The 19,235-nt window shown below is 52.5% G+C and overlaps 1 protein-coding gene across 1 annotated transcript in view; it reads right to left on the bottom strand.

Moving 5' to 3' along the window:
* Positions 1-3,852: 3,852 nt before the first annotated feature.
* Positions 3,853-19,235, bottom strand: part of SCARA5 (scavenger receptor class A member 5) — a 116,056-nt gene continuing 100,673 nt past the window's right edge. The window contains exons 8-9 of the mRNA XM_067534020.1: positions 14,424-14,621; positions 3,853-4,517 (exon numbers count right to left, since the gene is read on the bottom strand). Coding sequence (XP_067390121.1) covers positions 4,381-4,517; positions 14,424-14,621 — 335 coding nt within the window. The 3' untranslated portion in view covers positions 3,853-4,380. The remainder of the gene's footprint in view (positions 4,518-14,423; positions 14,622-19,235) is intronic.

Genomic DNA, 19,235 nt, shown 5'->3' with positions numbered 1-19,235 from the left:
CCTGCCGGCAGAGGCCTAGGCCGGAGCAGAGCTGCCGACCAACCCCGGCCCCACCTGGGCCTGGAGACTGGGTAGGGCCTTCCCGGAGCTGGACCAGGCAACCCAGCCAGAGAGGCTGGGCTGAGGTACCCGAGCAACCCGGGTGGAGGATACCGCCTGAGGTAGGACAGGACCTGGAGGAGCTGCCAGAAGCCGAGCCCCTCCCCGCGCCAAATGACCTAGAGGAGCTGCCCCTAAAAGAGGAGCTCCCCGCATTGCCGCCCGTGGATGAGGAGGGACTGATGGGCCAACCCCAGACAGAGTACCCCCACGATATTGAGGAGACAGGTACTAGGGCCAGCGGGGAGGAAGTAGCCCAGGGGCAGCCATAGCTTGTGGCTGAGTCTGAGGCCTGGTTGGTGTGTTGCGGCGGGAGCCCTGCCCGCACAGTGGCAACCGCTTTTGCCACTGCTAGGGCCCTGGGCTGGGATGCAGAGGAGATGGGTGGGCCTGCGTCCCCCTCGCCTCCCCCCTTCCCTAGCCACCCCGAAGAGAGCCTCCTGCTCCTTTCCGCTCCAGAGAGCGAACCCACTGCTGAACTGCTCGCTCACCCTGCCTGAGGGTTAGAGCAATCGACTGCTGGCTCGCCGAAAGCAAACTGTTTCCCATGTGTTGGAAGGCGCTGTGGCCTCCACCAGAGACAGAGCCCGAGGGAGGACCCCAGCAACCGGGCCAGTGAAGGCAACCCGGTAACAGTCCCCCTGTAATTAGTTGATCTTTGTTCCTCTGCAGCCCCTCCCGCCTTATTTCCTGTGTTGGGTAGAACCCTTTGGAGCCCCTCTCCATGCCTCACGGGGCCCAGTAGGCCAGCGCCCCTCACCAGCTCTGAATGTACCGAGGATGCAATTCCCCCCAATGCAGCAGGTCAGCACATTATCCAGGCACCACTCGGGACCCAGCGAGTGACCAGCGGCGCTTAGGCCGTTTGCAAACACTCAGCACATGGGTGAGCTGCACCGCAAAGAAGACGGCGCCTGATTAGCTATTTCTTTGGCTGGACTTTGGTGCTGGAGAAAGTCCTCCTTGCACTGCTGCGCCGTCAGCACTGAGGAGTCCAGCTGGTGCCGTCACAGAATTGGAGCCAGGCTCGATAGCCCTAGAGTGTCTTTCCAACTGCCCTGCGTTGAATGTGTGCACATCGTTTCAGTGGTGATGGAGCGCCAAGCCCTGGACCTGCTTCTTCTTGTCTGTAGTAGGCGTTATGTAGACAAATACGGTAGTGACATATAGCTATGTAATTGGACCCGTTGAATGTGTGAATACAGCTGAGCGCTAATTCAATCATTAAAGCAAAAGTGTTCCTCATCCTTGTGACAAAAAGCAATGGCTGCAGAGCCGCATCGCCAGGGGGTGTAGGAGATCATAACTCAAGGCTGGGTGTCTCCTCCCGACAGCTCTGCGCTACCTCAGAACTAGAACTTCTGGGCTCAATGCGAACGACTGTGACCGCTGTTTGGCACAAGCTCATAGATTCATGGATCCCAAGGCCTGAAGGGACCATTGTGAGCATCTAGTCTGACCTCCTGGAGAACAGAGGCCAGAGACCTGCCTCCCAGATTCCTAGGACAGCTCTTTGAGCAAAAAACATCCACTTCTGATTTAAAAATGGCCAGTGCTGGAGAATCTACTATGCCCCCAGGTTACAGAAAGGTTAGACTAGATCAGAAGAATGATCCTGTCTGGCTTGGACATTGATGAGACCTATTGACCACCATAGCGTTACACCAGAGTATACCAGCTAAAACCAGGATTTTGTGTGCAAGCTAAGACCCAGAACGATAGTGATTTGACTAGTGCTGGGGTTTCATTACACCTTTTACACTGAAATGTTTGCTCTAGCAGAACCTGGCTTGACATCAGTGGGGGCAGGATTTCACTCAGCGAACCTGACCATGGATTATGTCAGTGGTAGCATCCGCACGAAGACCCTGAGTCTGCTCCATTGTAAAGTGTCTCAGCGCTAGCCTCTCTCGAAGGTTCATCCGATCCACACCTTTATCATGAACCAGTCGCCACTGGGCGTGGTGCTGGTGACTTATGATAGACAGGTCAGTCTGGGTGACCTGGTGGGGCCCGTCTGCCCTGAAACTCTCTGTCTCTGTGAGCGTTGTATTTAGGATCCATGCCTTACTTCCCTCATGTCTTTGATGTCTCTAGCTTAGCAGACGCACTGGAGGCCAGATCCAAAACCCCACTGGAGACAGTGTGAGTCTGCCGCTGATTTCAGCGGGCTTTGGAGCCGGCTCCCCATGAGTATGGATTCCTGCCCAGTTCCCTAGCGCGCCGTACTTACGGACCATTTCCAGGTCTGGAGACGATCCACAGAACTGATATGAGAAGTCACCACAAACCATCAGCCTGGTGGTGAAGGGGGAGGGGTGTGTGTGTGTGTGTGTGTGTGTGTGTGTGTGTGTATTTAAGGGCTCCTATGACTGTTACTGACAGGTGGTGGCTATGCTACGTGAGTGCCCAGTGGTATATGAAGCCTCATCGATCACCAGGATACGGGGTCAGAATCTGTAGCTTCTACGGACAATAGTCATTGGATTACACTGAAGAAGACGGAGATTCAGGGTGTCCTGCAATGACAGAACATTAATCCTGTGAGGTGGGTCAGCCTGGTCTTGCCACGTGACCCCGGCTCATTGCTCTGGGGAAGGTGAGACCCATGCAGTCCTCCCAAATACAGCTGGGAACAGAGATGCGATCTCACATGCCTACCCAGAGCCATCTCACCTGTCGGTCGCTGCTTTGAATCTGTTCCCCCCAGCGCTAGCCAGAACCTGCTGACAGTTGTTTTGGTGGTCTATAGGAAAGGGGTGTGGGCGTCTCTCTCCGGTTCCCAGCCTGACCCGGTGTCCGTTCCACAAAGACCACCCCCCAAAAGGGCACGACTTAACCGGGGGCCCGCCTCAGTGCTGCCTCGCTCCATGTTCTCGTCAGGGTCACGGCCCTGCGGCGCGACATGGGGGTGAGTCAGGCACCTTCTGGCAGTCCCAGAAGACAGGCCATGGACTGCACGGGCCACGAAGACCAGACTGATACCCCTGGAGTGACCTGACAACATGGGGCCTGTATTCCCTATGCCCATGCCCGGTAGAGACCAGCGGCTCTTTCTAGCAAGGGAGAGGCACAAGGTGGCTCAGAGATCACGTTTGAAAGCAGCGGGAGCAGAGACCTTGGCTAAGCCTAACCTGCCGCAGACGCTCCATGCTTGGCTAAGGTGAGCCGTGCAAAGGGCGTGGTGACTTTCACCACCGCTCTTTTACTGGGCTGCCGGCTCCCTTCAGCGCGGCGGTGATGGCGGGGTCTGTGAGAGCGTCACCCAGATGCTTGGCCACTGACCATCCGGGCTGTGGCCCTGCTCCTTTCAGAGGGCCCCGGGGGGCCACATGGCAAGGATAAAAGCAGAGGGGCAGCTGCATTGCAAGCAGGTTAATGGCACGACCATATGCTATTTGCACGGGGATTTTAACACAGTGGCTCAGTGCGTGGGAGCGTCTCTCCCTCGGGGCTGGCCGTGGCATTTATAGCAGCTAGCGGAGTTACACCTTCAGCTGAAGCAACGCTGGTATCTTTATATGTGTGGCTAGGACTTTACGTCAGCTGTTCTGGGGCTGAAGTAAAGCATCCGGCTGCGGACACAGACTCTGCACCCCCCAGCTGTAGTGAGTCAGGATGAAGGAACCTCTCACCGCAACGGCATTGCTTGCCTCGACTTCTGTGACTGGTGCCCCAGTCGTCTGCCTGCAGCTGTGCGTCTGGTGCAAGGTGGGGAACGCGAGAGGGATAAAAAGACGTTTATTTCGCTAATAAAACGTTTGAGGCAGCAGAGGCTGGGCTGGCTTGCAAAGCTAAAGAGTAGGATATGTCCCTTTCCAGCCCGCCTGCCTGCAGTCGCGCCCGGCCGTATACACCTTGGAGTCTGTGGAAGCCGCGGCACGGCTCTGCCAGTCAAGGCGAGATGATGAGCCTCGCCGGCTGTTAAAATACCCATGTACGTGACAGGGGCTGGCGAAAGGCTAATGGCTTTGCATCCTTAACTTTGGTCTAGAAGCGAGAGCAAGAGACAGACAAGGCAAGGCAGGGGCTCTACAGGAATAGCTACATCACCCGGGGCTGTGGGGCACACGGGCGAGGCATCGCCATACATCAGCCGTGCAGCAGATTGGACGGTGAGCCCGGAGCCATAAGGCAGATGCTCAGTCACCCTTGAGCAGGCGGCTGGACTAGGGCTATACGGGTGGATGCTGCAGCTTTTCCCAGTGCGTCCCTCCTTCTTGGCACAGCCCCCTCCCGCTGGGATGTCCTGGCCTCTTGCTGGCGGCTTGTCCTGTGAGGTCACTGCGTGAGGCACTTCACGCCAGCATCCTCGGCGTGGCCGCAGTTGGTCTTCCCCCAGTTGGAGAAGCTGCACTGAAGCAGACTGTCCTCTGTGCCTTTGCAGGCGACGTCATCCATCCAGATCCGCCCCGTACCTGGGGAAACATTGGGACAGCAACGTTAGCTGCAATGCCAGGCCGCCTCCAGGAGGTGGTCCCCCTTCAGTAATGGCCTGGTCTTAGTCCGGGATAACGATCAAACCTCCAAACCCAGCAGCGTTTCTGTAGTAGCACCCCAAAGTACTTTATACACTTGCCGGGGCGACAGGGCTCATGTCACCCACTACTGAAAGGCAGCCACCTCTGAGATACCTCCGCAGAAGGGAGAATTAGCAGGTTTGCTTCTTTGTGATGTATTAAGAGAGCCTGGACGGCGTTTTCAAAAGCTTTTTCCTGCTTCCTCTTGAATTTAAGAAGAGCAGGAATGTCCAGACTGTTTTTGTTGGAGGGCTAGCTGGCGGCCACAGAGATGGTCCAGCTAATACCTAGCCCTGCCTTGAGTGCAGGGGACTGGATGACCTCTCGAGGTCCCTTCCAGTCCTGTGATTCTACGATTCTCATGTGCAATGGGACCTAGCTAGGCCTGTAGTTAAAGGGGCAGGGCTGGTGCGGCTTTAACAAAGAGCGCTTTTCCCCGTAGTGTTTGAGCTAAATCGGTGTGAAACAAAATCAAGCAAAAAGCAAGGAGTTTTATAAAACTGACTGTCCCGCTGAGCTAATCAGCTTTCACTTCCACGCGACATGCGGAGTCATAATCCTACCAGATCTCTAGTTATCCACAGAGTCTGCCAGGGCCTGAATTTCTAATGTAAAAAACAAGTAGCACTATCCTAATCCCTTTAATAGCTATTAGCCAACACGGTCAGGGACGCAACACCATGCTCTGGGTGTCCCTAAGCCTCTGACTGCCCGATGATTGGAATGGACGACAGGGGATGGATCACTGGATAATTGCCCTCTTCTGTTCATTCCTTCTGCAGCACCTGGCACTGGTCACTGTCGGAAGACAGGGCACTGGGCTAGATGGACCAATGGTCTGAGCCAGTCTGGCTGGTCTTATCTGAAGGGCAAAAATGAAACCTTTCTGGCCTTCTTTATCCATCCTAAAGAAGCAAAAAAAAAAAAAAAAACCCAAGTCATCCCCCCTTTCCATCTCATAGGATCACAGGAACACAGGCTTTGCCCGACTGGATCAGACCAAGGTCCATCTCCAGTGTCAGCTCCAGAGGCTTCAGAAAAAGGAACAAGAAATCCTGCACAAGGCAAATCTGGAATAATCTTTCTCCTGTGAAGCTCTTATCCTAATCTCTAACAGTTAGAGATTGGCGTAAACCCTGAAGCAGGGGGTTTTATATCCCTTCCAAAATTTTGCTAGCATCAACTAGGAGAGCTTTGAATAGTTTTCTTACCTATTCAATGGCCAATCTCTGTTTGCATCTTGCTCAGCATTTGACTCTTGGCCTCAGCCACATATCCAGTGGCAGTGAGTTCCACAGTCCAATTACGAGCTGTGTGAAACTGTAAGATGCAAATCACACTGGAGCTGTTCTTAAACTCAAATCCCTCGAACTCGCAGGTTAAACCTCCTGATGAGGCCGAGACACAAAACCCTTCTTGACGGGAATCTAATCCAGGGTTTTATGTTGGCTAGTTCTAACGAGATGACCTGACTATGGTCTGAATCCCCACCGAATTCAGACCTGTTGCGCTCTGGCATTGCGCATGTGAGACATCTCTCACTAAAACCAGAAGGATGAATTCTCCAGAGCCCTAACCTATCCGGATTCCTGCCTGCACCGACCTCTCACTGGGCACAGGGCGTATCTCAAAGAGCCCAGACGCTTCCCTGACGGGTTAAACACTCCTGCCTTGGTTGGTAACAGGATCGCTATAAAATGGTGGTGGTGGGGCTCCCACACCCAAGCGTTGGTTTTAGTTTGAATGTGTCAGGGCTTCTTGGGTTCCCCTGACCCCGGGAACAGGGCTGGGCAGTATCGGCTCTGATTTCGGAGCAGCGAGGTCAAAACCACTGGCAGATCTCCGCCCGCTGCCGGAAGAGGATGGGACAAAGTGCCACGAGACGAGCCGCGGTCCTGCCTGGCGGGAATAGCGAGAATCTCAGCATAGAATCATAGAATATTAAGTTGGAAGGGACCTCAGGAGGTATCTAGTCCAACCCCCTGCTCAAAGCAGGACTAACCTCAGCTATATCATCCCAGCTAGGGCTTTGTCAAGCCGCAGCTTAAAATCCTCTAAGGATGGAGATTCCACCACCTCCCTATGTAACCCATTCCAGTGCTTCACCACCCTCCTAGGGAGAAAGTTTTTCCTAATGTCCAACCTAGCCCTCCCCCACTGCAACTTGAGACCGTTACTCCTTGTTCTGTCATCTGCCACCACCGAGAACAGCCTAGCTCCATCCTCCCTTGAACCTCCTTTCAGGTAGTTAAAGGCTGCTATCAAATCCCCCCTCATTCTTCTCTTTTGCAGACTAAACAAGCCCAGTTTCCTTAGCCTCTCCTCATAAGTCCTGTGCTCCAGGAGGCCGGTCTGGTTCAGAGATGGTTTAGTCAAGCGCCTGAATTATGTTTGTGTCGTGGCCGCTGAGACTCTTGAGCTGAGGGGAACTCCTCCGGGGGGAACATTTGGCGGTTTGGCAGTCTCACCGGACAGCTGCCAAACAGGAATTCTCCCCGCCCACGGGCCCGGCCATGCCCCTGGACCTTTACAGGACATCCCAGGTCTCAGCTGAACTCTGGATTTCCCTGGAGCGGGGGTGGGAGGTTCGTGGGTCGGGATTTTGTTTGGTTTTGAGGAAGATCTTTTCCAGCATTTAGTTGGGGCTCATTAATGTGGTATTTGGGCACCTTAGCCGACTTTACGTGAGCCATTCAAGGGTTCCGTAAGAACAACCGATATTAACGGAGCTGCCCCATCCTGCTTGTTCTCCTGCTCCCGCCCAGCCTCATGCTTCGGTTCTGAAAACTTTCCCCGGCCTCTGTAAATTCCCCAGTCCCCTGTCGTTTGGCTTCCCTTCTCCTGCCCCCCTTTTAGCCTTACCCCCCAGCTTCTCCTGGGCCTGGCTCTTCCTCATCTTGCTGCTCGCCCCCAATTCCACCTGCAACAGGACCTTTGGCGCCCCAACACGCCAATCATCTCTTAAAGGGGCAGTCGCCCTAGTCAGGGTTTTCCCTTCCAAGACATTATTTTTGACTGTGCAAAGGGGAGTGATAGGTGCTACTCTGCAAACTCCATTACACATTTACAGCCAAGAGGCATGGAGGAAGAGGAAGCCAGGAGACAGCCATGCTTCACCTTGCCGGAGCCCCCTACGCTAACAGCATAACCCTACGATAGTTTGCATTTATCCAGAGCGTTTCATGCAAGGATCTCCCAGCACTTTATAAATATGAATTAATGGTACGCCCCCTTTGTGTGAGAGGTATTATTTCTCCCCAGTGCCCACGCTGAGCACACAGAGGGGATGAGGTGTGCTCAAGGTCACGCAGAGAGTCTGTTGCAGAACTGGGACTATCCAAGACCTCCTGCCCCTTAACTCAGTGGGATGAGTCACAAAACCATCCTCCCCTCCCCTCTACTCTTAGCTAGGTCTCCCCTTGACAGACAAAGGCTGACCGCAGCTCCCAGCAGCAGGGTACCCAGCCCTGAGAGGGGACAGGCCCCAGGTCTGTCACTTACACAGTGTGTGACCAAGTGACTTAAACCGTCCAGGCCTGGGTTTCCCTCATCTGTACAGTGGCTCGAGAAATGCCCTGTCTCCTGGCGTGGGGACTCTGAGGCTGCCTACACTAAGGTTTTCCAGGTGCTTGGAGATCCCCAGCTGGGAGAGCGCTCAGGGTTACCCTTCTCTTTCTGTCTCAGTATTGCTAGCTGTCGCAGTCAAAGCCTAGATGCGCAGGGGGAAGAAGGGGACCAATTCCAGCTTTAAAAAAACAAGTGGTATTCATTGACCTGTGGCTCTTTGGACAGGAGAGCCCCACTGCACATAGGTTGTGTCTCTCGGCACCAAAGAACAGACGTTTCCTGGCATGAAACCCCCCAGAGACAGCCAGGGCCTGAGAAGAAGAATCCATGCTCATTGCTGGTCCCCCCTCCCCCCAATGTGGATTGCGGGGTGGGTGGGTCTCTCCACCCTATGTTCATCTAGCAGGAATCTCATCCGAGAGGTGCCCGCTGGCCTTTATTTAAGGCTTGGTGGAACTGGCTCGCAGGGGGGGCTCTGACCTGCCTTGTGGGGTCGCCCTGTTTGTCCTTCAGTTGGCGATGCACCATCACCCCCAGAAGAGAGACTGAAAAGGAGCCGTCTCCCCCCCCCTCCCCCCCCCCCCACCCCACGCCGTGAAGAATTTCAACTTTTCGTTCCGACTCAAAAGAAAAACAAACTTCAAAATGTTCACATTTCCCAGGGGACTGAAAATCCATTGTCTGTCCAGCTCTGCTAAAGAATCAGGCCCAAATCTGTCCCAACGGCACAGAGAGGTGCAAAGCCCGGCTTTTTGCTTCCTGGGGGATGGGTGGATACCTCCCCAGGGGACTTTTCTTTAAGTCTGAAATTTCAAAATTTGAACCCAATTTGAAAATGTGAAAATTTTGACCTTCTCTACCTGCCAGGAATGCATGCTGCGTCTTCCCTCTTTGTGATTCGCTCTTGCTGTCTTCGTCTTTCTTGTAGATTTACCTCCCCACTTTTCGATTTGGAAAAGTGACAACATAACCCCCCCCCCCCCCCCAAAAAAAAAAAAAAAAACCTACCCTCTTCTTACTCAGCAGATCCGCTCCCGAGGTGTTCAGCGTGAGATCTGCTGATTCAGGCTAAGTGGTACTTTACCGGCTAAATCATCCCCTTGATTTCAGGGGAAGTAAGGGCCCCATCCAAAGCCCACAGATAAGTTCCAAGACTTTGGATCAGACCCTAAAGGACTACTCTAAGTGAGTAAGAATCAGGCCCTCAGTGCTAAGCTTTTACTCTGCTTTATTCCCATCAGCCCTGCAGAGCCAACACAGCCTTGGAAGAATGAGCTGCATTCAGTCCTGGCTCGTGCATCACCAAACGAATTGTTAATGAAGTGCTAACTGCAGCCTCTTTCCAGCTGCGGGAAAGACCCAGGCTTCATTCACAGATCCCCAGCCGCATTTACAGGGCTGGCGGTGAACAGGTCTGTCCTTGGAAACGGAGCGGGTTTCATCTGGAGATCACTGAGACACTAGGAAGAGGGGCCTCTCTGATGCCATTCATATATACTCACTTTTCAGACGAGAAACAAACATTAAGGAAGGTAAATTCTGCCACCTCAGTAGAGGGACGCTGTCCCTTTAACTGGCAATTCAAAGCAAACATGCTAAGACATGAAAAGGAAAAGGACCTGGGGGTTACAGTGGATAAGAAGCTGGATATGAGTCAGCAGTGTGCCCTGGTTGCCAAGAAGGCTAACGGCATATTGGGCTGCATTAGTAGGAGCATTGCCAGCAGATCGCGGGAAGTGATTATTCCCCTCTATTCGGCATGGTGAGGCCGCATTTGGAGTATTGTGTCCAGTTTTGGGCCCCCCACTACAGAAAGGCCGTGAATAAATTGGAGAGAGTCCAGCGGAGGGCAACAAAAATGATTAGGGGGCTGGAGCACAGGACTTATGAGGAGAGGCTGAGGGAACTGGGCTTGTTTAGTCTGCAGAAGAGAAGAATGAGGGTGGATTTGATAGCAGCCTTTAACTACCTGAAAGGGGGTTCCAGGGAGGATGGAGCTAGGCTGTTCTCAGTGGTGGCAGATGACAGAACTAGGAGCAACGGTCTCAAGTTGCAGGGCGGGAGGTCTAGGTTGGACATTAGGAAAAAGTTTTTCACTAGGCGGGTGGTGAAGCACTGGAATGGGTTACCTGGGGAGGTGGTGGAATCTCCATCTTTAGAGGTTTTTAAGCTCTGGCTTGACACAGCCCTGGCTGGGATGATTTAGTGGGGGTTGGTCCTGCTGTGAGCAGGGGTTGGACTAGATACCTTCTGAGGTCCCTGCCAACTCTCATCTTCTCTGATTCTAGGATTCTATGAAATGTTTGGACAGCTTTTCTGATGAAGCGGCGGGGCAGTTCTTTTATTAAAACCGATCCAGCAAAACTTCCTCTGCTTTCTTTGCTGTTTTATTTTTCCCCCCAGGGGGAGGGAAGCTGATAAAACCCATTCTACGAAAGGAAACGGAGGGCGTTCATGGGTGAGATGAGTTGCTTTTTTGGCCACAAAGTCACCTCCAGGCTAAAACAACAGATGGCTAGTCAGCGAGATGTCGTTCCGCGCCGCACGGGTTTTGGGGCTTTGGAATCGTTCCAAGAGGAAAAATTCTCTACGTGCGACAATAAATCAACGTGAGTTTTGCCAGATGTTCAGGATTAGCTCCCTGCAGCTCGATTTGATAAATGACGATGGGCTGGGGCGCTGTGCTAGGGGGAAGCTGCAGGTGTGGGAGGGGAGGATGAGAGGAAAAGGATGATAGAAGCAAGATGAATTAAGATCCAATGGCCTGCACGCCTGCTTGGGGCTCAGGAGTTCCTGTGTTCTCATCACATGACTTCTTCTGTTGCCACGAATAGGTCAAAAGTATTTTGATTCCAGTGGGAGTTCGATGTTTAAATATCATTGACAGTCTGAGCCTTAACTTCCCTAGACCCCAGTTTTCTCACCTGTAAAATGGGGATAATGGCATTAACCTCCCTCCTAGGAGAGTTACAGGGCGTGGTGAAATCCTGCCCCCAAATACCGGCCGCATGCGTGTGATACTTGCTGTGTAATACCTACATTTGGCACGCCCTCACCTTTATGGTTGACCTCACAAATCAAAAGTCACGGATCTGAGGCTGGAGAGTGACTGATGCTGAGAGAAGGAATCCGGGGGCACTTTTACGTTTCAGAAGTGAATGATTTTTTGGTGTCCCTTATTTTGGGCCTTTGTCACAAACTGCGCCTGCATTTAGGCGTGGCTTGGCTTGGCGCAATGAGCAGGGGCCGGAGACACCCTTCGGGGAATCAAACCCACAACGCCCGCCATCAGTGAAAGGACTGCTACGGACGTCAATGAACTTTGGAGCCAGCCCTTGGTCCGGAGCTCAGGCTGTGGAAAACGAACCCAGAACTCGCAGTATATTATTACTGCAGTAGCACCTACAGGCTCCAGCTAAGATCGAGGCTCCTTGTGCTAGGTGCTGCATCCCTCTAAGCCCCCAAGTGAGGGACAGTCCTTGCCCTATACAGCTTCCAATCTAAACAGATGCGGCAGAAAGAGACTTGCCCAATGTCACACCACGGGTCGGTGGCAGAGCCAAGAATGGAGGCCGTGTCTGGTGAAGCCCAGTTCAATGCCCTGCCCATTGGGCCACACTGCCTCTCTGTGTACTTTCCCCTCTGTTTCACCTCATTTGTTCCTGAGTCTGCTAAAAGCGCCGCAGCCTGAGCGCTCCCTGCAAACTAATTTCCCCTGCCCGCCCGGCGTATGAACTACCAACCAGCTCTTGGATTTCACTGGGGCCAAAACACTGACCCAGGAGACAGCCGCGTGGCCGGCTCCTTGCAGACCGGGGCTTTGCTTTCGCCGGTGGGTGAGCCCCAGCTGTTTGTCGTGCCTGGTGGTGACCATTTCAACGCCTCCCTCTGTGCCCGCCAGCCGCACGCTCAACTTGTCCAGAGACGGGTGACAGCCAGGAAGCAACGGGGTCTGGAGCTGCACGCCTGTGTTCGTGTGTGCGGTGAGGGTGTTGTGTTGTGTGTGTGCATGAGAGAGAGAGAGAGAAAGACTGTACTGGAGTTATGGGGCTGTGCACGAGGGGTAGCTGTGTCTGTGTAGGGTTGTATTTATGGGAACTGAGGCTGCTTGAGTATGTGTGTCAAGGCAGGTTGTGGAGTTTTTCAGAACAGGGCGGACAAACACCGGTCAGGGAAAGTCTGGATTCACTTGGTCCTGCCTCGGTTCCTTCCTGCCCTACACGTCTATGATATTTGCAGCAGGGTGTGTGTGTGGCGGGGGTGGTGTGTAGATGGGGTTGTGTTGGTGGGTATGGGGGTGACTGTGTCTATGGGCTGTGTGTCTGCTGGAGACACTGGCGTTGAAGGAGTCATGGGAGATGGGGGGCTGGTACGTATAGCTACAGGAGCAGTAGCGGCGCTTGTGGGCGAGGGAAGCCGGCCCATTGATTTGGGCACTAGCTGGGGAACCTAGGTTCCATTCCTGGTGTGACCTTGGGCAAATCACTTAGCGGCTCGGTGCCTCAGTTTCCCCATCCCATGTGGATAATGGCTCTGCCCCACCTCACAAGGGTGTTGTGAGGCTAGCTACATTAAGGCCTGGGAGGTGCTCAGCATGGCTTGTCCTGTGTGCCTGTCTTCATCCCTCTGCGTGCGTGAGAACAAATGTAAGACGGTGCCTCTTTCTGTCCTTCCCAGCCCTTGGGCTTGTCAGCCGTGTCTCCAGACAAAGGGGCCTTGTCTTGTGTGAGCCCCCTGGGTGTGTCGGCTGTCACTCGGCTACACAAACATTCACTTCTTTGCTGCCAGGAGTGGGCCGAGCTGATGGTCTGCTGGGCCCCTGGGCTGAGCTGTGGGAGGGTTGGACAAAAGGGGACCTGGTTCAAAATCGCCCCAGCCTTGAGTTCTGTGATTCACTGGCGAAGCCTTGCAAAGTGAAACCACCTTCTGGTTTCCCCGGACTCTGGGACAGTGTTTTACGGACCCTAAATGAGCACGTCAGTATTTCCTTCTGGCTATTCCCTGCTTCTGCTCCGGAAAAATGGGCCGGGTTTGCAGCTGGGTCTCTGCGTACGGTAAAGGCACTTGGAGATCTGAGAACATCCTTATCCTCCGAGCAGTAGTCTGGATGCAGCTTGGCTTGACCGCCCTGCGGCCGGAGAAGGCGGAGATTTTCAGAGACGAGTTTGGTAGGCCACATGCCCTGACACACGTTCAAAAGGCGGCAGGCACCTAACTCCTCTGGGATCCATGGAAAATCCCAGTCGAAGCGGCCCCTCTGCAAAGGGTCCTGAGGAACCCCAGTGTCAAAACGGAGTGCTGGCTCCACAAGGACCATCTGAGCTTTGACACGTCAGTCCCATGAGGGCTGATCTCACATCGAGAGCTCCCCACGAAACCTAGTCAAATACCCCCCAGTCCAGCCGCGGCAGGGCACTAACATTTCCTGTCCAAAACCTACTGACTGAGTGGGTGCGGTTGCTCGTTAAACAGGAGGGTAGGCGTGGCCCGTCCTTGCTAAAGATCAGTGGTGTTTTATAGAGGGGAGCGGGAGGTTTCCCTGACAAAGGCTGGAAAGCAAGAAGGGGGATCAGCAGCCAGCACTGGCTTTCCCCCTTCCTCCCCTGGCCCTCAGCCGCCCGATCCCCAGAGCAGTTTATCTGGGGCAGAGTTTTCCGACAGGTGGAGTGGGGGTGTACGCGTGAGAGGCCACAGAGCAAGCACAGGGGAAGGAGCTGGGCTGGAGAAGAGACAGGGATCTGTTCGCACACAATCCTTCAGGCAGATGTCAAAATATCTGCAGACATCCAAGGCCTGGCGTGACGAAGGAGCAGGAGCCAACCCCAAACTGCAACAGATCAAACCACCAGAGCATCCTCTGTCCCGCCGGCCCGGGAGCCGCTCATGCTCGGCAGGGTTTATTCACAGACAGGTTTGGTTTATTTTCTCCTCTGCTTCTCCTTGCATTTCCTCCTGAGACTGGGAGATCTTGGAGGGCACATGGCCTCCCTGCCCGGGGATAGCCCGGGGGACTGAGCGGCTCAGGAGATGAGGAGGGGAGCTGATGGGCTGCCACTGGGACTCGGGAGTGACTGGAAATTGGGCTGTTTCGTGGCTGAGCGGAGGAACACAGTCCTGGAAAGCACCATCATTGGCAGCTTCTGGGCACGGGAGGACAGCCAGGCCCGGGCCTGCCCCTGGACTCTAGCTAAGGGGAAGGGGAGCCCACACTGGGTGGTCGTCGGTTTGCTGTCTTACCTTGCCCGAACCGGGCCATCCTGTAAACCTCCTCGGCGCCTCTGAAGCCCAGCATCCTGCACACCACGTCCCCGTCCTTTTTGTCCCAGCCGTCGTCGCACACCGTCCCCCAGCGCCGGTCGTAGAACACCTCCACCCGTCCCTCGTGCGGGACGGAGCCGTTCACCAGCCGGATCACCCTCTCCTCCACGGTTGCTGCTGTCGGGGGGGGAGAGTCAAAGCAGATGGTGATCATCTCCTTCGAGGCCATCCCTCCCTGCTGACACAGCATCCTGGCGAGAATGCCTCAGGTCCCATCGGGAGCCCCTCCCCGCACCCCTTCCAGCCTCGCCCCTTTTCTTACACACGTCCCAGACCAGAGCGTCCTTCCAGCTCAGAGGGGCAGGACGGCAGCATCCCTGACCCTTACAGAGCCCATAGTACCAAGTGAATCGTCTGGCACAGACGCTGCTGGGGAATGAGAGCCTGCTCCTGGTGCTTATGGCGGCAAAACTTTTTCGCTCGGGGTGTGTGTGTTTTTTTTCCACACTCCTGAGCGACAAAGTTTTGCCAGCATAACCATGAGTGTGGACAAGCCCATTGGGCAGGAGAAGGACTGAGGAACACAGCAGAAAAATCAGGCCAGGGAGGGACAGTCTTAAGCAAAGCCTCCCGCAGCGCCAAGATACATTGAAATAAACACCTCCCAACTCATTCTCTGGGGTTATGAATGGGTTGGATCTTAAGGACAGAAAAGAGACTCTAGATGGCTGGATTTGCCCTGTGACTCACTCAGCTGGCTTCAGTTCGGAGGGTGACTTAGTGGGCCGCAGAAAGAAGGACAGGGAGATTTTTTTTTCTTTTAAATCACAGCTGGTCAAATGTTTCCATTTGAAACTTTTTTTTCTAATGAAAAGCCAGCTTTTTCGTCAAAATGGAAATTTCAACAGGAAATGCTGAGTGCATGGGGAGGGAGGGGGGTTCTTCAAAAGGGGAATTTAAAAAAAAAGCCTTTTTTTGGAATCTGAAAATGTTTTTGGCTGACAATTTTCAGTAAGACCAAACAATTTTGCCCAACTGGCCTAAATATTGTAGTTTTTTTGGTGGCAAAGACACTGAAAAATATGCATATTTTTTTTTCCATTTTCCCAGTTTTCAGTGAAAACCTGGGGGGGGGGGGGGGGGGACGGACTGTAGAAAAAAATAGATGAAAACAATGCAGACTATTTAGTTTTCATCAAATTTTTTCGAAGGCAAAAAGTTATACAGTCCTCACTCACTCACTCAATGTCTCCCTTTAGTGGGTGGGCCACAACCAGCTTATTGAGCCTGCCAATGGCTTTGCGCTAACGGCGCTCTAGCATTAGAGGCTCAAAATTTTACATCCAGAGATCCTAGGTTCAATCCCTCATGCGGATGAACCATGCCAAGGTGTTGTGTTAAATTGCCACGTTTCAAATAATGTCAATGTAATAGGCAATGAAGGGGCTCCCAGCACCACACAGGCAAGCCCCTGTCTTAAGCAACTGTTTTAAAGGAGCCCCAAAGTTTCCAACACCAATTTCTTTGACATCTAGTTGAGGATCCACCTTGACTAAGTTTCTCCAGTTTTTTGCAGATCCCTTGGGAGGAGGAAGGGGTGGCGTAAGACCTATTTCACTGTAAACCCTCACTGTGAAGAGGCAGAAGAGAGGAACTGTTACAGGAATTGCTATGTTAGCATTACACCCAGGTCAGGGGCTGAATCCGAGAGCACGGTGCAGAGCTGCGTCAGATTTGGCAGTGCTGGGTCGGCTGGGGCTTGGGGCAAAGTTGGTTGTGGGATTGCTGTCTTGGGTTTGGACCCCTTCCAGTGTCAGTTTGAGATGACCCCACAAGACCCAAGAGAACTCATCCAACAGAGCGATGTTTCACCAGGTGTTGCATTAAAACCATGACCTCTGCCTGGTTTTGACATGAGACCATTGATTGCCTCCAGGGTCCACTCGAAACTGGGCTTAAATTCCCTCCAATTAAGAATCTCTGAGAACCTTTCGCTAGACCTGGGCTCAGTTTCAGGTATGTAATGAGACCTGGAAAGAGAGAAGTTTCATGCAGCTTTGGATTCCATTGCAAACAAACCACCTTACTGAAAACATAGGAGGCCCCAGTCTCCAATTCCTGATAATCTCAGAGGGGTTGGGATCAGACCATTTAGAAATGCCGAATTTACACTATTTGCTCTCTCTCTCAATAATAATTGTGTTGTATTTCATTGGTCTGAGTGTGGGACGGTGACATGAATTGGAGAATTGGTCTGAATTCAACAAGGTGAAATTCAAGAAAGATCAGTGCAAAAGTATTTCACTTAGGAAGGAAAAAAAAAATCAAATACACAACTGGGGAATAACCGGCTAAGTGGTATAACTGCTGAAAAGGATCAGGGATTATAGTGGATTAGAAATGGAATATAAATCAATGTGATACAGCCAGAACAAAAAAAAACACCTAATATCATTCTGAGATGTACTAAGAAGTGGTGTATGTAAGACACGGGAGGTAATTGTCTACTCAGCGTTGGGGCGGCCTCAGCTGGAGTAATGTGTCCGGTTCTGGGTGTCACACTTTAGCAAAGATGTGGACAAATTAGAGAGAGTCCAGAAGAGAGCAAATAAAATGATCGAAGATTTAGCAGACCTGACCTCTGAGGAAAGGTTAATAAAACTGGGCATGTTTAGTCGTGAGAAGAGAAGACTGAGGGGGGACCTGATAACAGTGATCACATCTAGTGAGGGCTGTTATAGAAAGGACGGGGATCAGTTGTTCTCCATGACCACTGAGGACAAGACAAGAAGAAATGGGCTTCATCCACAGCAAAGGAGGTGTAGGTTCGATATTAGGAAGAACTCGAAGGGTAGGTAAGCTCTGGAACAGGCTTCCAAGTGTGCACCCTTCTGGTGTGATTTGCGTGTCATTCATGTTCACCCTGACAGTGTAACTGTGTTTTGTCTGATGCAACGTCTGCCACGTGAGGTGTTTTTGGAACACTCATGGCATACTGAACGTTATTGTTATGGTGGCATGTTCCCTGCAATGTCCTGTGTACAGATATGAAACGCTGCTGTATCCTATTCCCAAATGTGTGTCTCAGATAGCTCGAATCGATCCAGGCAAACACAAAGCTGAGTCAGGGTCAGGCCTTGCAGAGAAATGCAGACAGGAACAATGGACTGGCCTGAGTGCCTGAGAAGGCGACGCTCATCTGACTCAAGTGGAGGAAACGATGCCCCTTGCCGGACAGGGCCAAGCACTTGACCCCAGGGGGTGACGAGGAAACACGTTACAGGCAGAGGCGTTTTTGTCTCTGGAGCCCTCCCTTGTAATTCATCTATGAAGCAACATCAAGCAACTGACAGACAGCCCACGTGGGGGGGATGAGAGGAAGGGACTGGCTGATGGAGTCAGCCAGCCTGTGTGGTAAGATAACATCAAAGACCATAAGGCTCCTGAAATGTTAAATTAATTTAGAATGTGATTTGCCTATTTTATTTCTTCCTGATCAAATCTGACTCATCGTATTCTGGCTTATAATCACTTGAAATCATTCTGTACTTAACAAACGTAGTTGTTTATTTTATCCAAAGCAGTGCTTGTGCTTTGGGTGTGTGTAGAGACTTCGTTTAAAGGGACAGAGCTGGTACATGTCAATTTCATTGATAAATTGACTAACCTATGAGCTTGCTGAGTCCAATAGGAAGCACTGAACGCCGTAAAATGGCAGTTCCGAGGGTTGCATCTGAGACTGGAGCTCTTGGCTGGGGGTCATTCTATTGCAGAATCCCACGAGCAGCTGGCCAAAAGCACTCCCTTCCTCCAGTAGGAGACGCTTACTTGCAGGAGGCTGGGAGTGACCTGACCGAGGAGTGGCAGGTTCGCTCAGCAGGGCAAGTGCAAGACAGGCTCCAGGAGTGAGGGGATTGGGGTGACACGGTGACATACCAGTCCAGATTGCAGAGGGGAATGTCACAAGAGAGGACGGGGATCAGTTGTTCTCCATGACCACTGGGGACCAGACAAAAAGAAATGGATTTCGTCCGTGGCAAAGGAGATTTAGGTTCCATATTAGGAAAATCTCTAAGGGTAGGTAAGCTTTGGAATAGGCTTCCAAGGGACATCGTGGAATCCCCGTCATCGGAGGTTTCTAAGAACAGGCTAGAGAAGCGCACCTGTCAGGGATGGTTTAGGTTTACTTGGTCCTGCTTCAGCACAGGGGACTGGATTCAAGGACTTCTCAAGGTCCTTTTCAGCCCTGCGTTTCTAGGATTACTCATGAGTGGAGAAGCCACTAATGAATTACACAAATCATCCCTTAGGTGTGCTGATGAACAGTCTTTTGCAACTGGGTATGGGATTCTTCATCACTTCCTGCCCTACACTGCCAGGCACAGCTAACCAGCTGCTGCGTTCCACTCCAGAGGTGGTGGCATTTCAGTAGGGGATGATGCGAGTCTCCTGTGTCCAGCACTTGTGTTGTTATGGTGGTCACAGTTTAAAGCTTCCAGGTCATGCGCTCAATCCAATCCAAATTTGGTATCCCATTCGACATCGACGCCCCTGCTAGCAAACAACTCCAAATCCCCAACTCCCTCATCTGAATGCACTGACCTTTCTACACCAGCAGCAGCAGATTCTGCCAGGGAAACCCCAAGATAAGAACATTAACACTGCCCTTTGGCCTAAACCTCCGTGGCTCAGGTGAGAGTGGAGGTGACGTGTCGTGAACATCCAGACTCCAAAGGCATCTTCCCATGTGGTCTGGGACCCCTGTCCATTTAGCTGTGAAGGCTAAACTGT

The sequence above is a fragment of the Emydura macquarii genome, unplaced genomic scaffold, assembly GCF_026122565.2.
Source record: "Emydura macquarii macquarii isolate MOO-44397 ecotype Brisbane River unplaced genomic scaffold, CSIRO-AGI_Emac_v2 contig_3372, whole genome shotgun sequence".
Classification (NCBI taxonomy): domain Eukaryota; kingdom Metazoa; phylum Chordata; order Testudines; family Chelidae; genus Emydura; species Emydura macquarii.
This window is presented reverse-complemented; position numbering and strand designations above follow the sequence as displayed.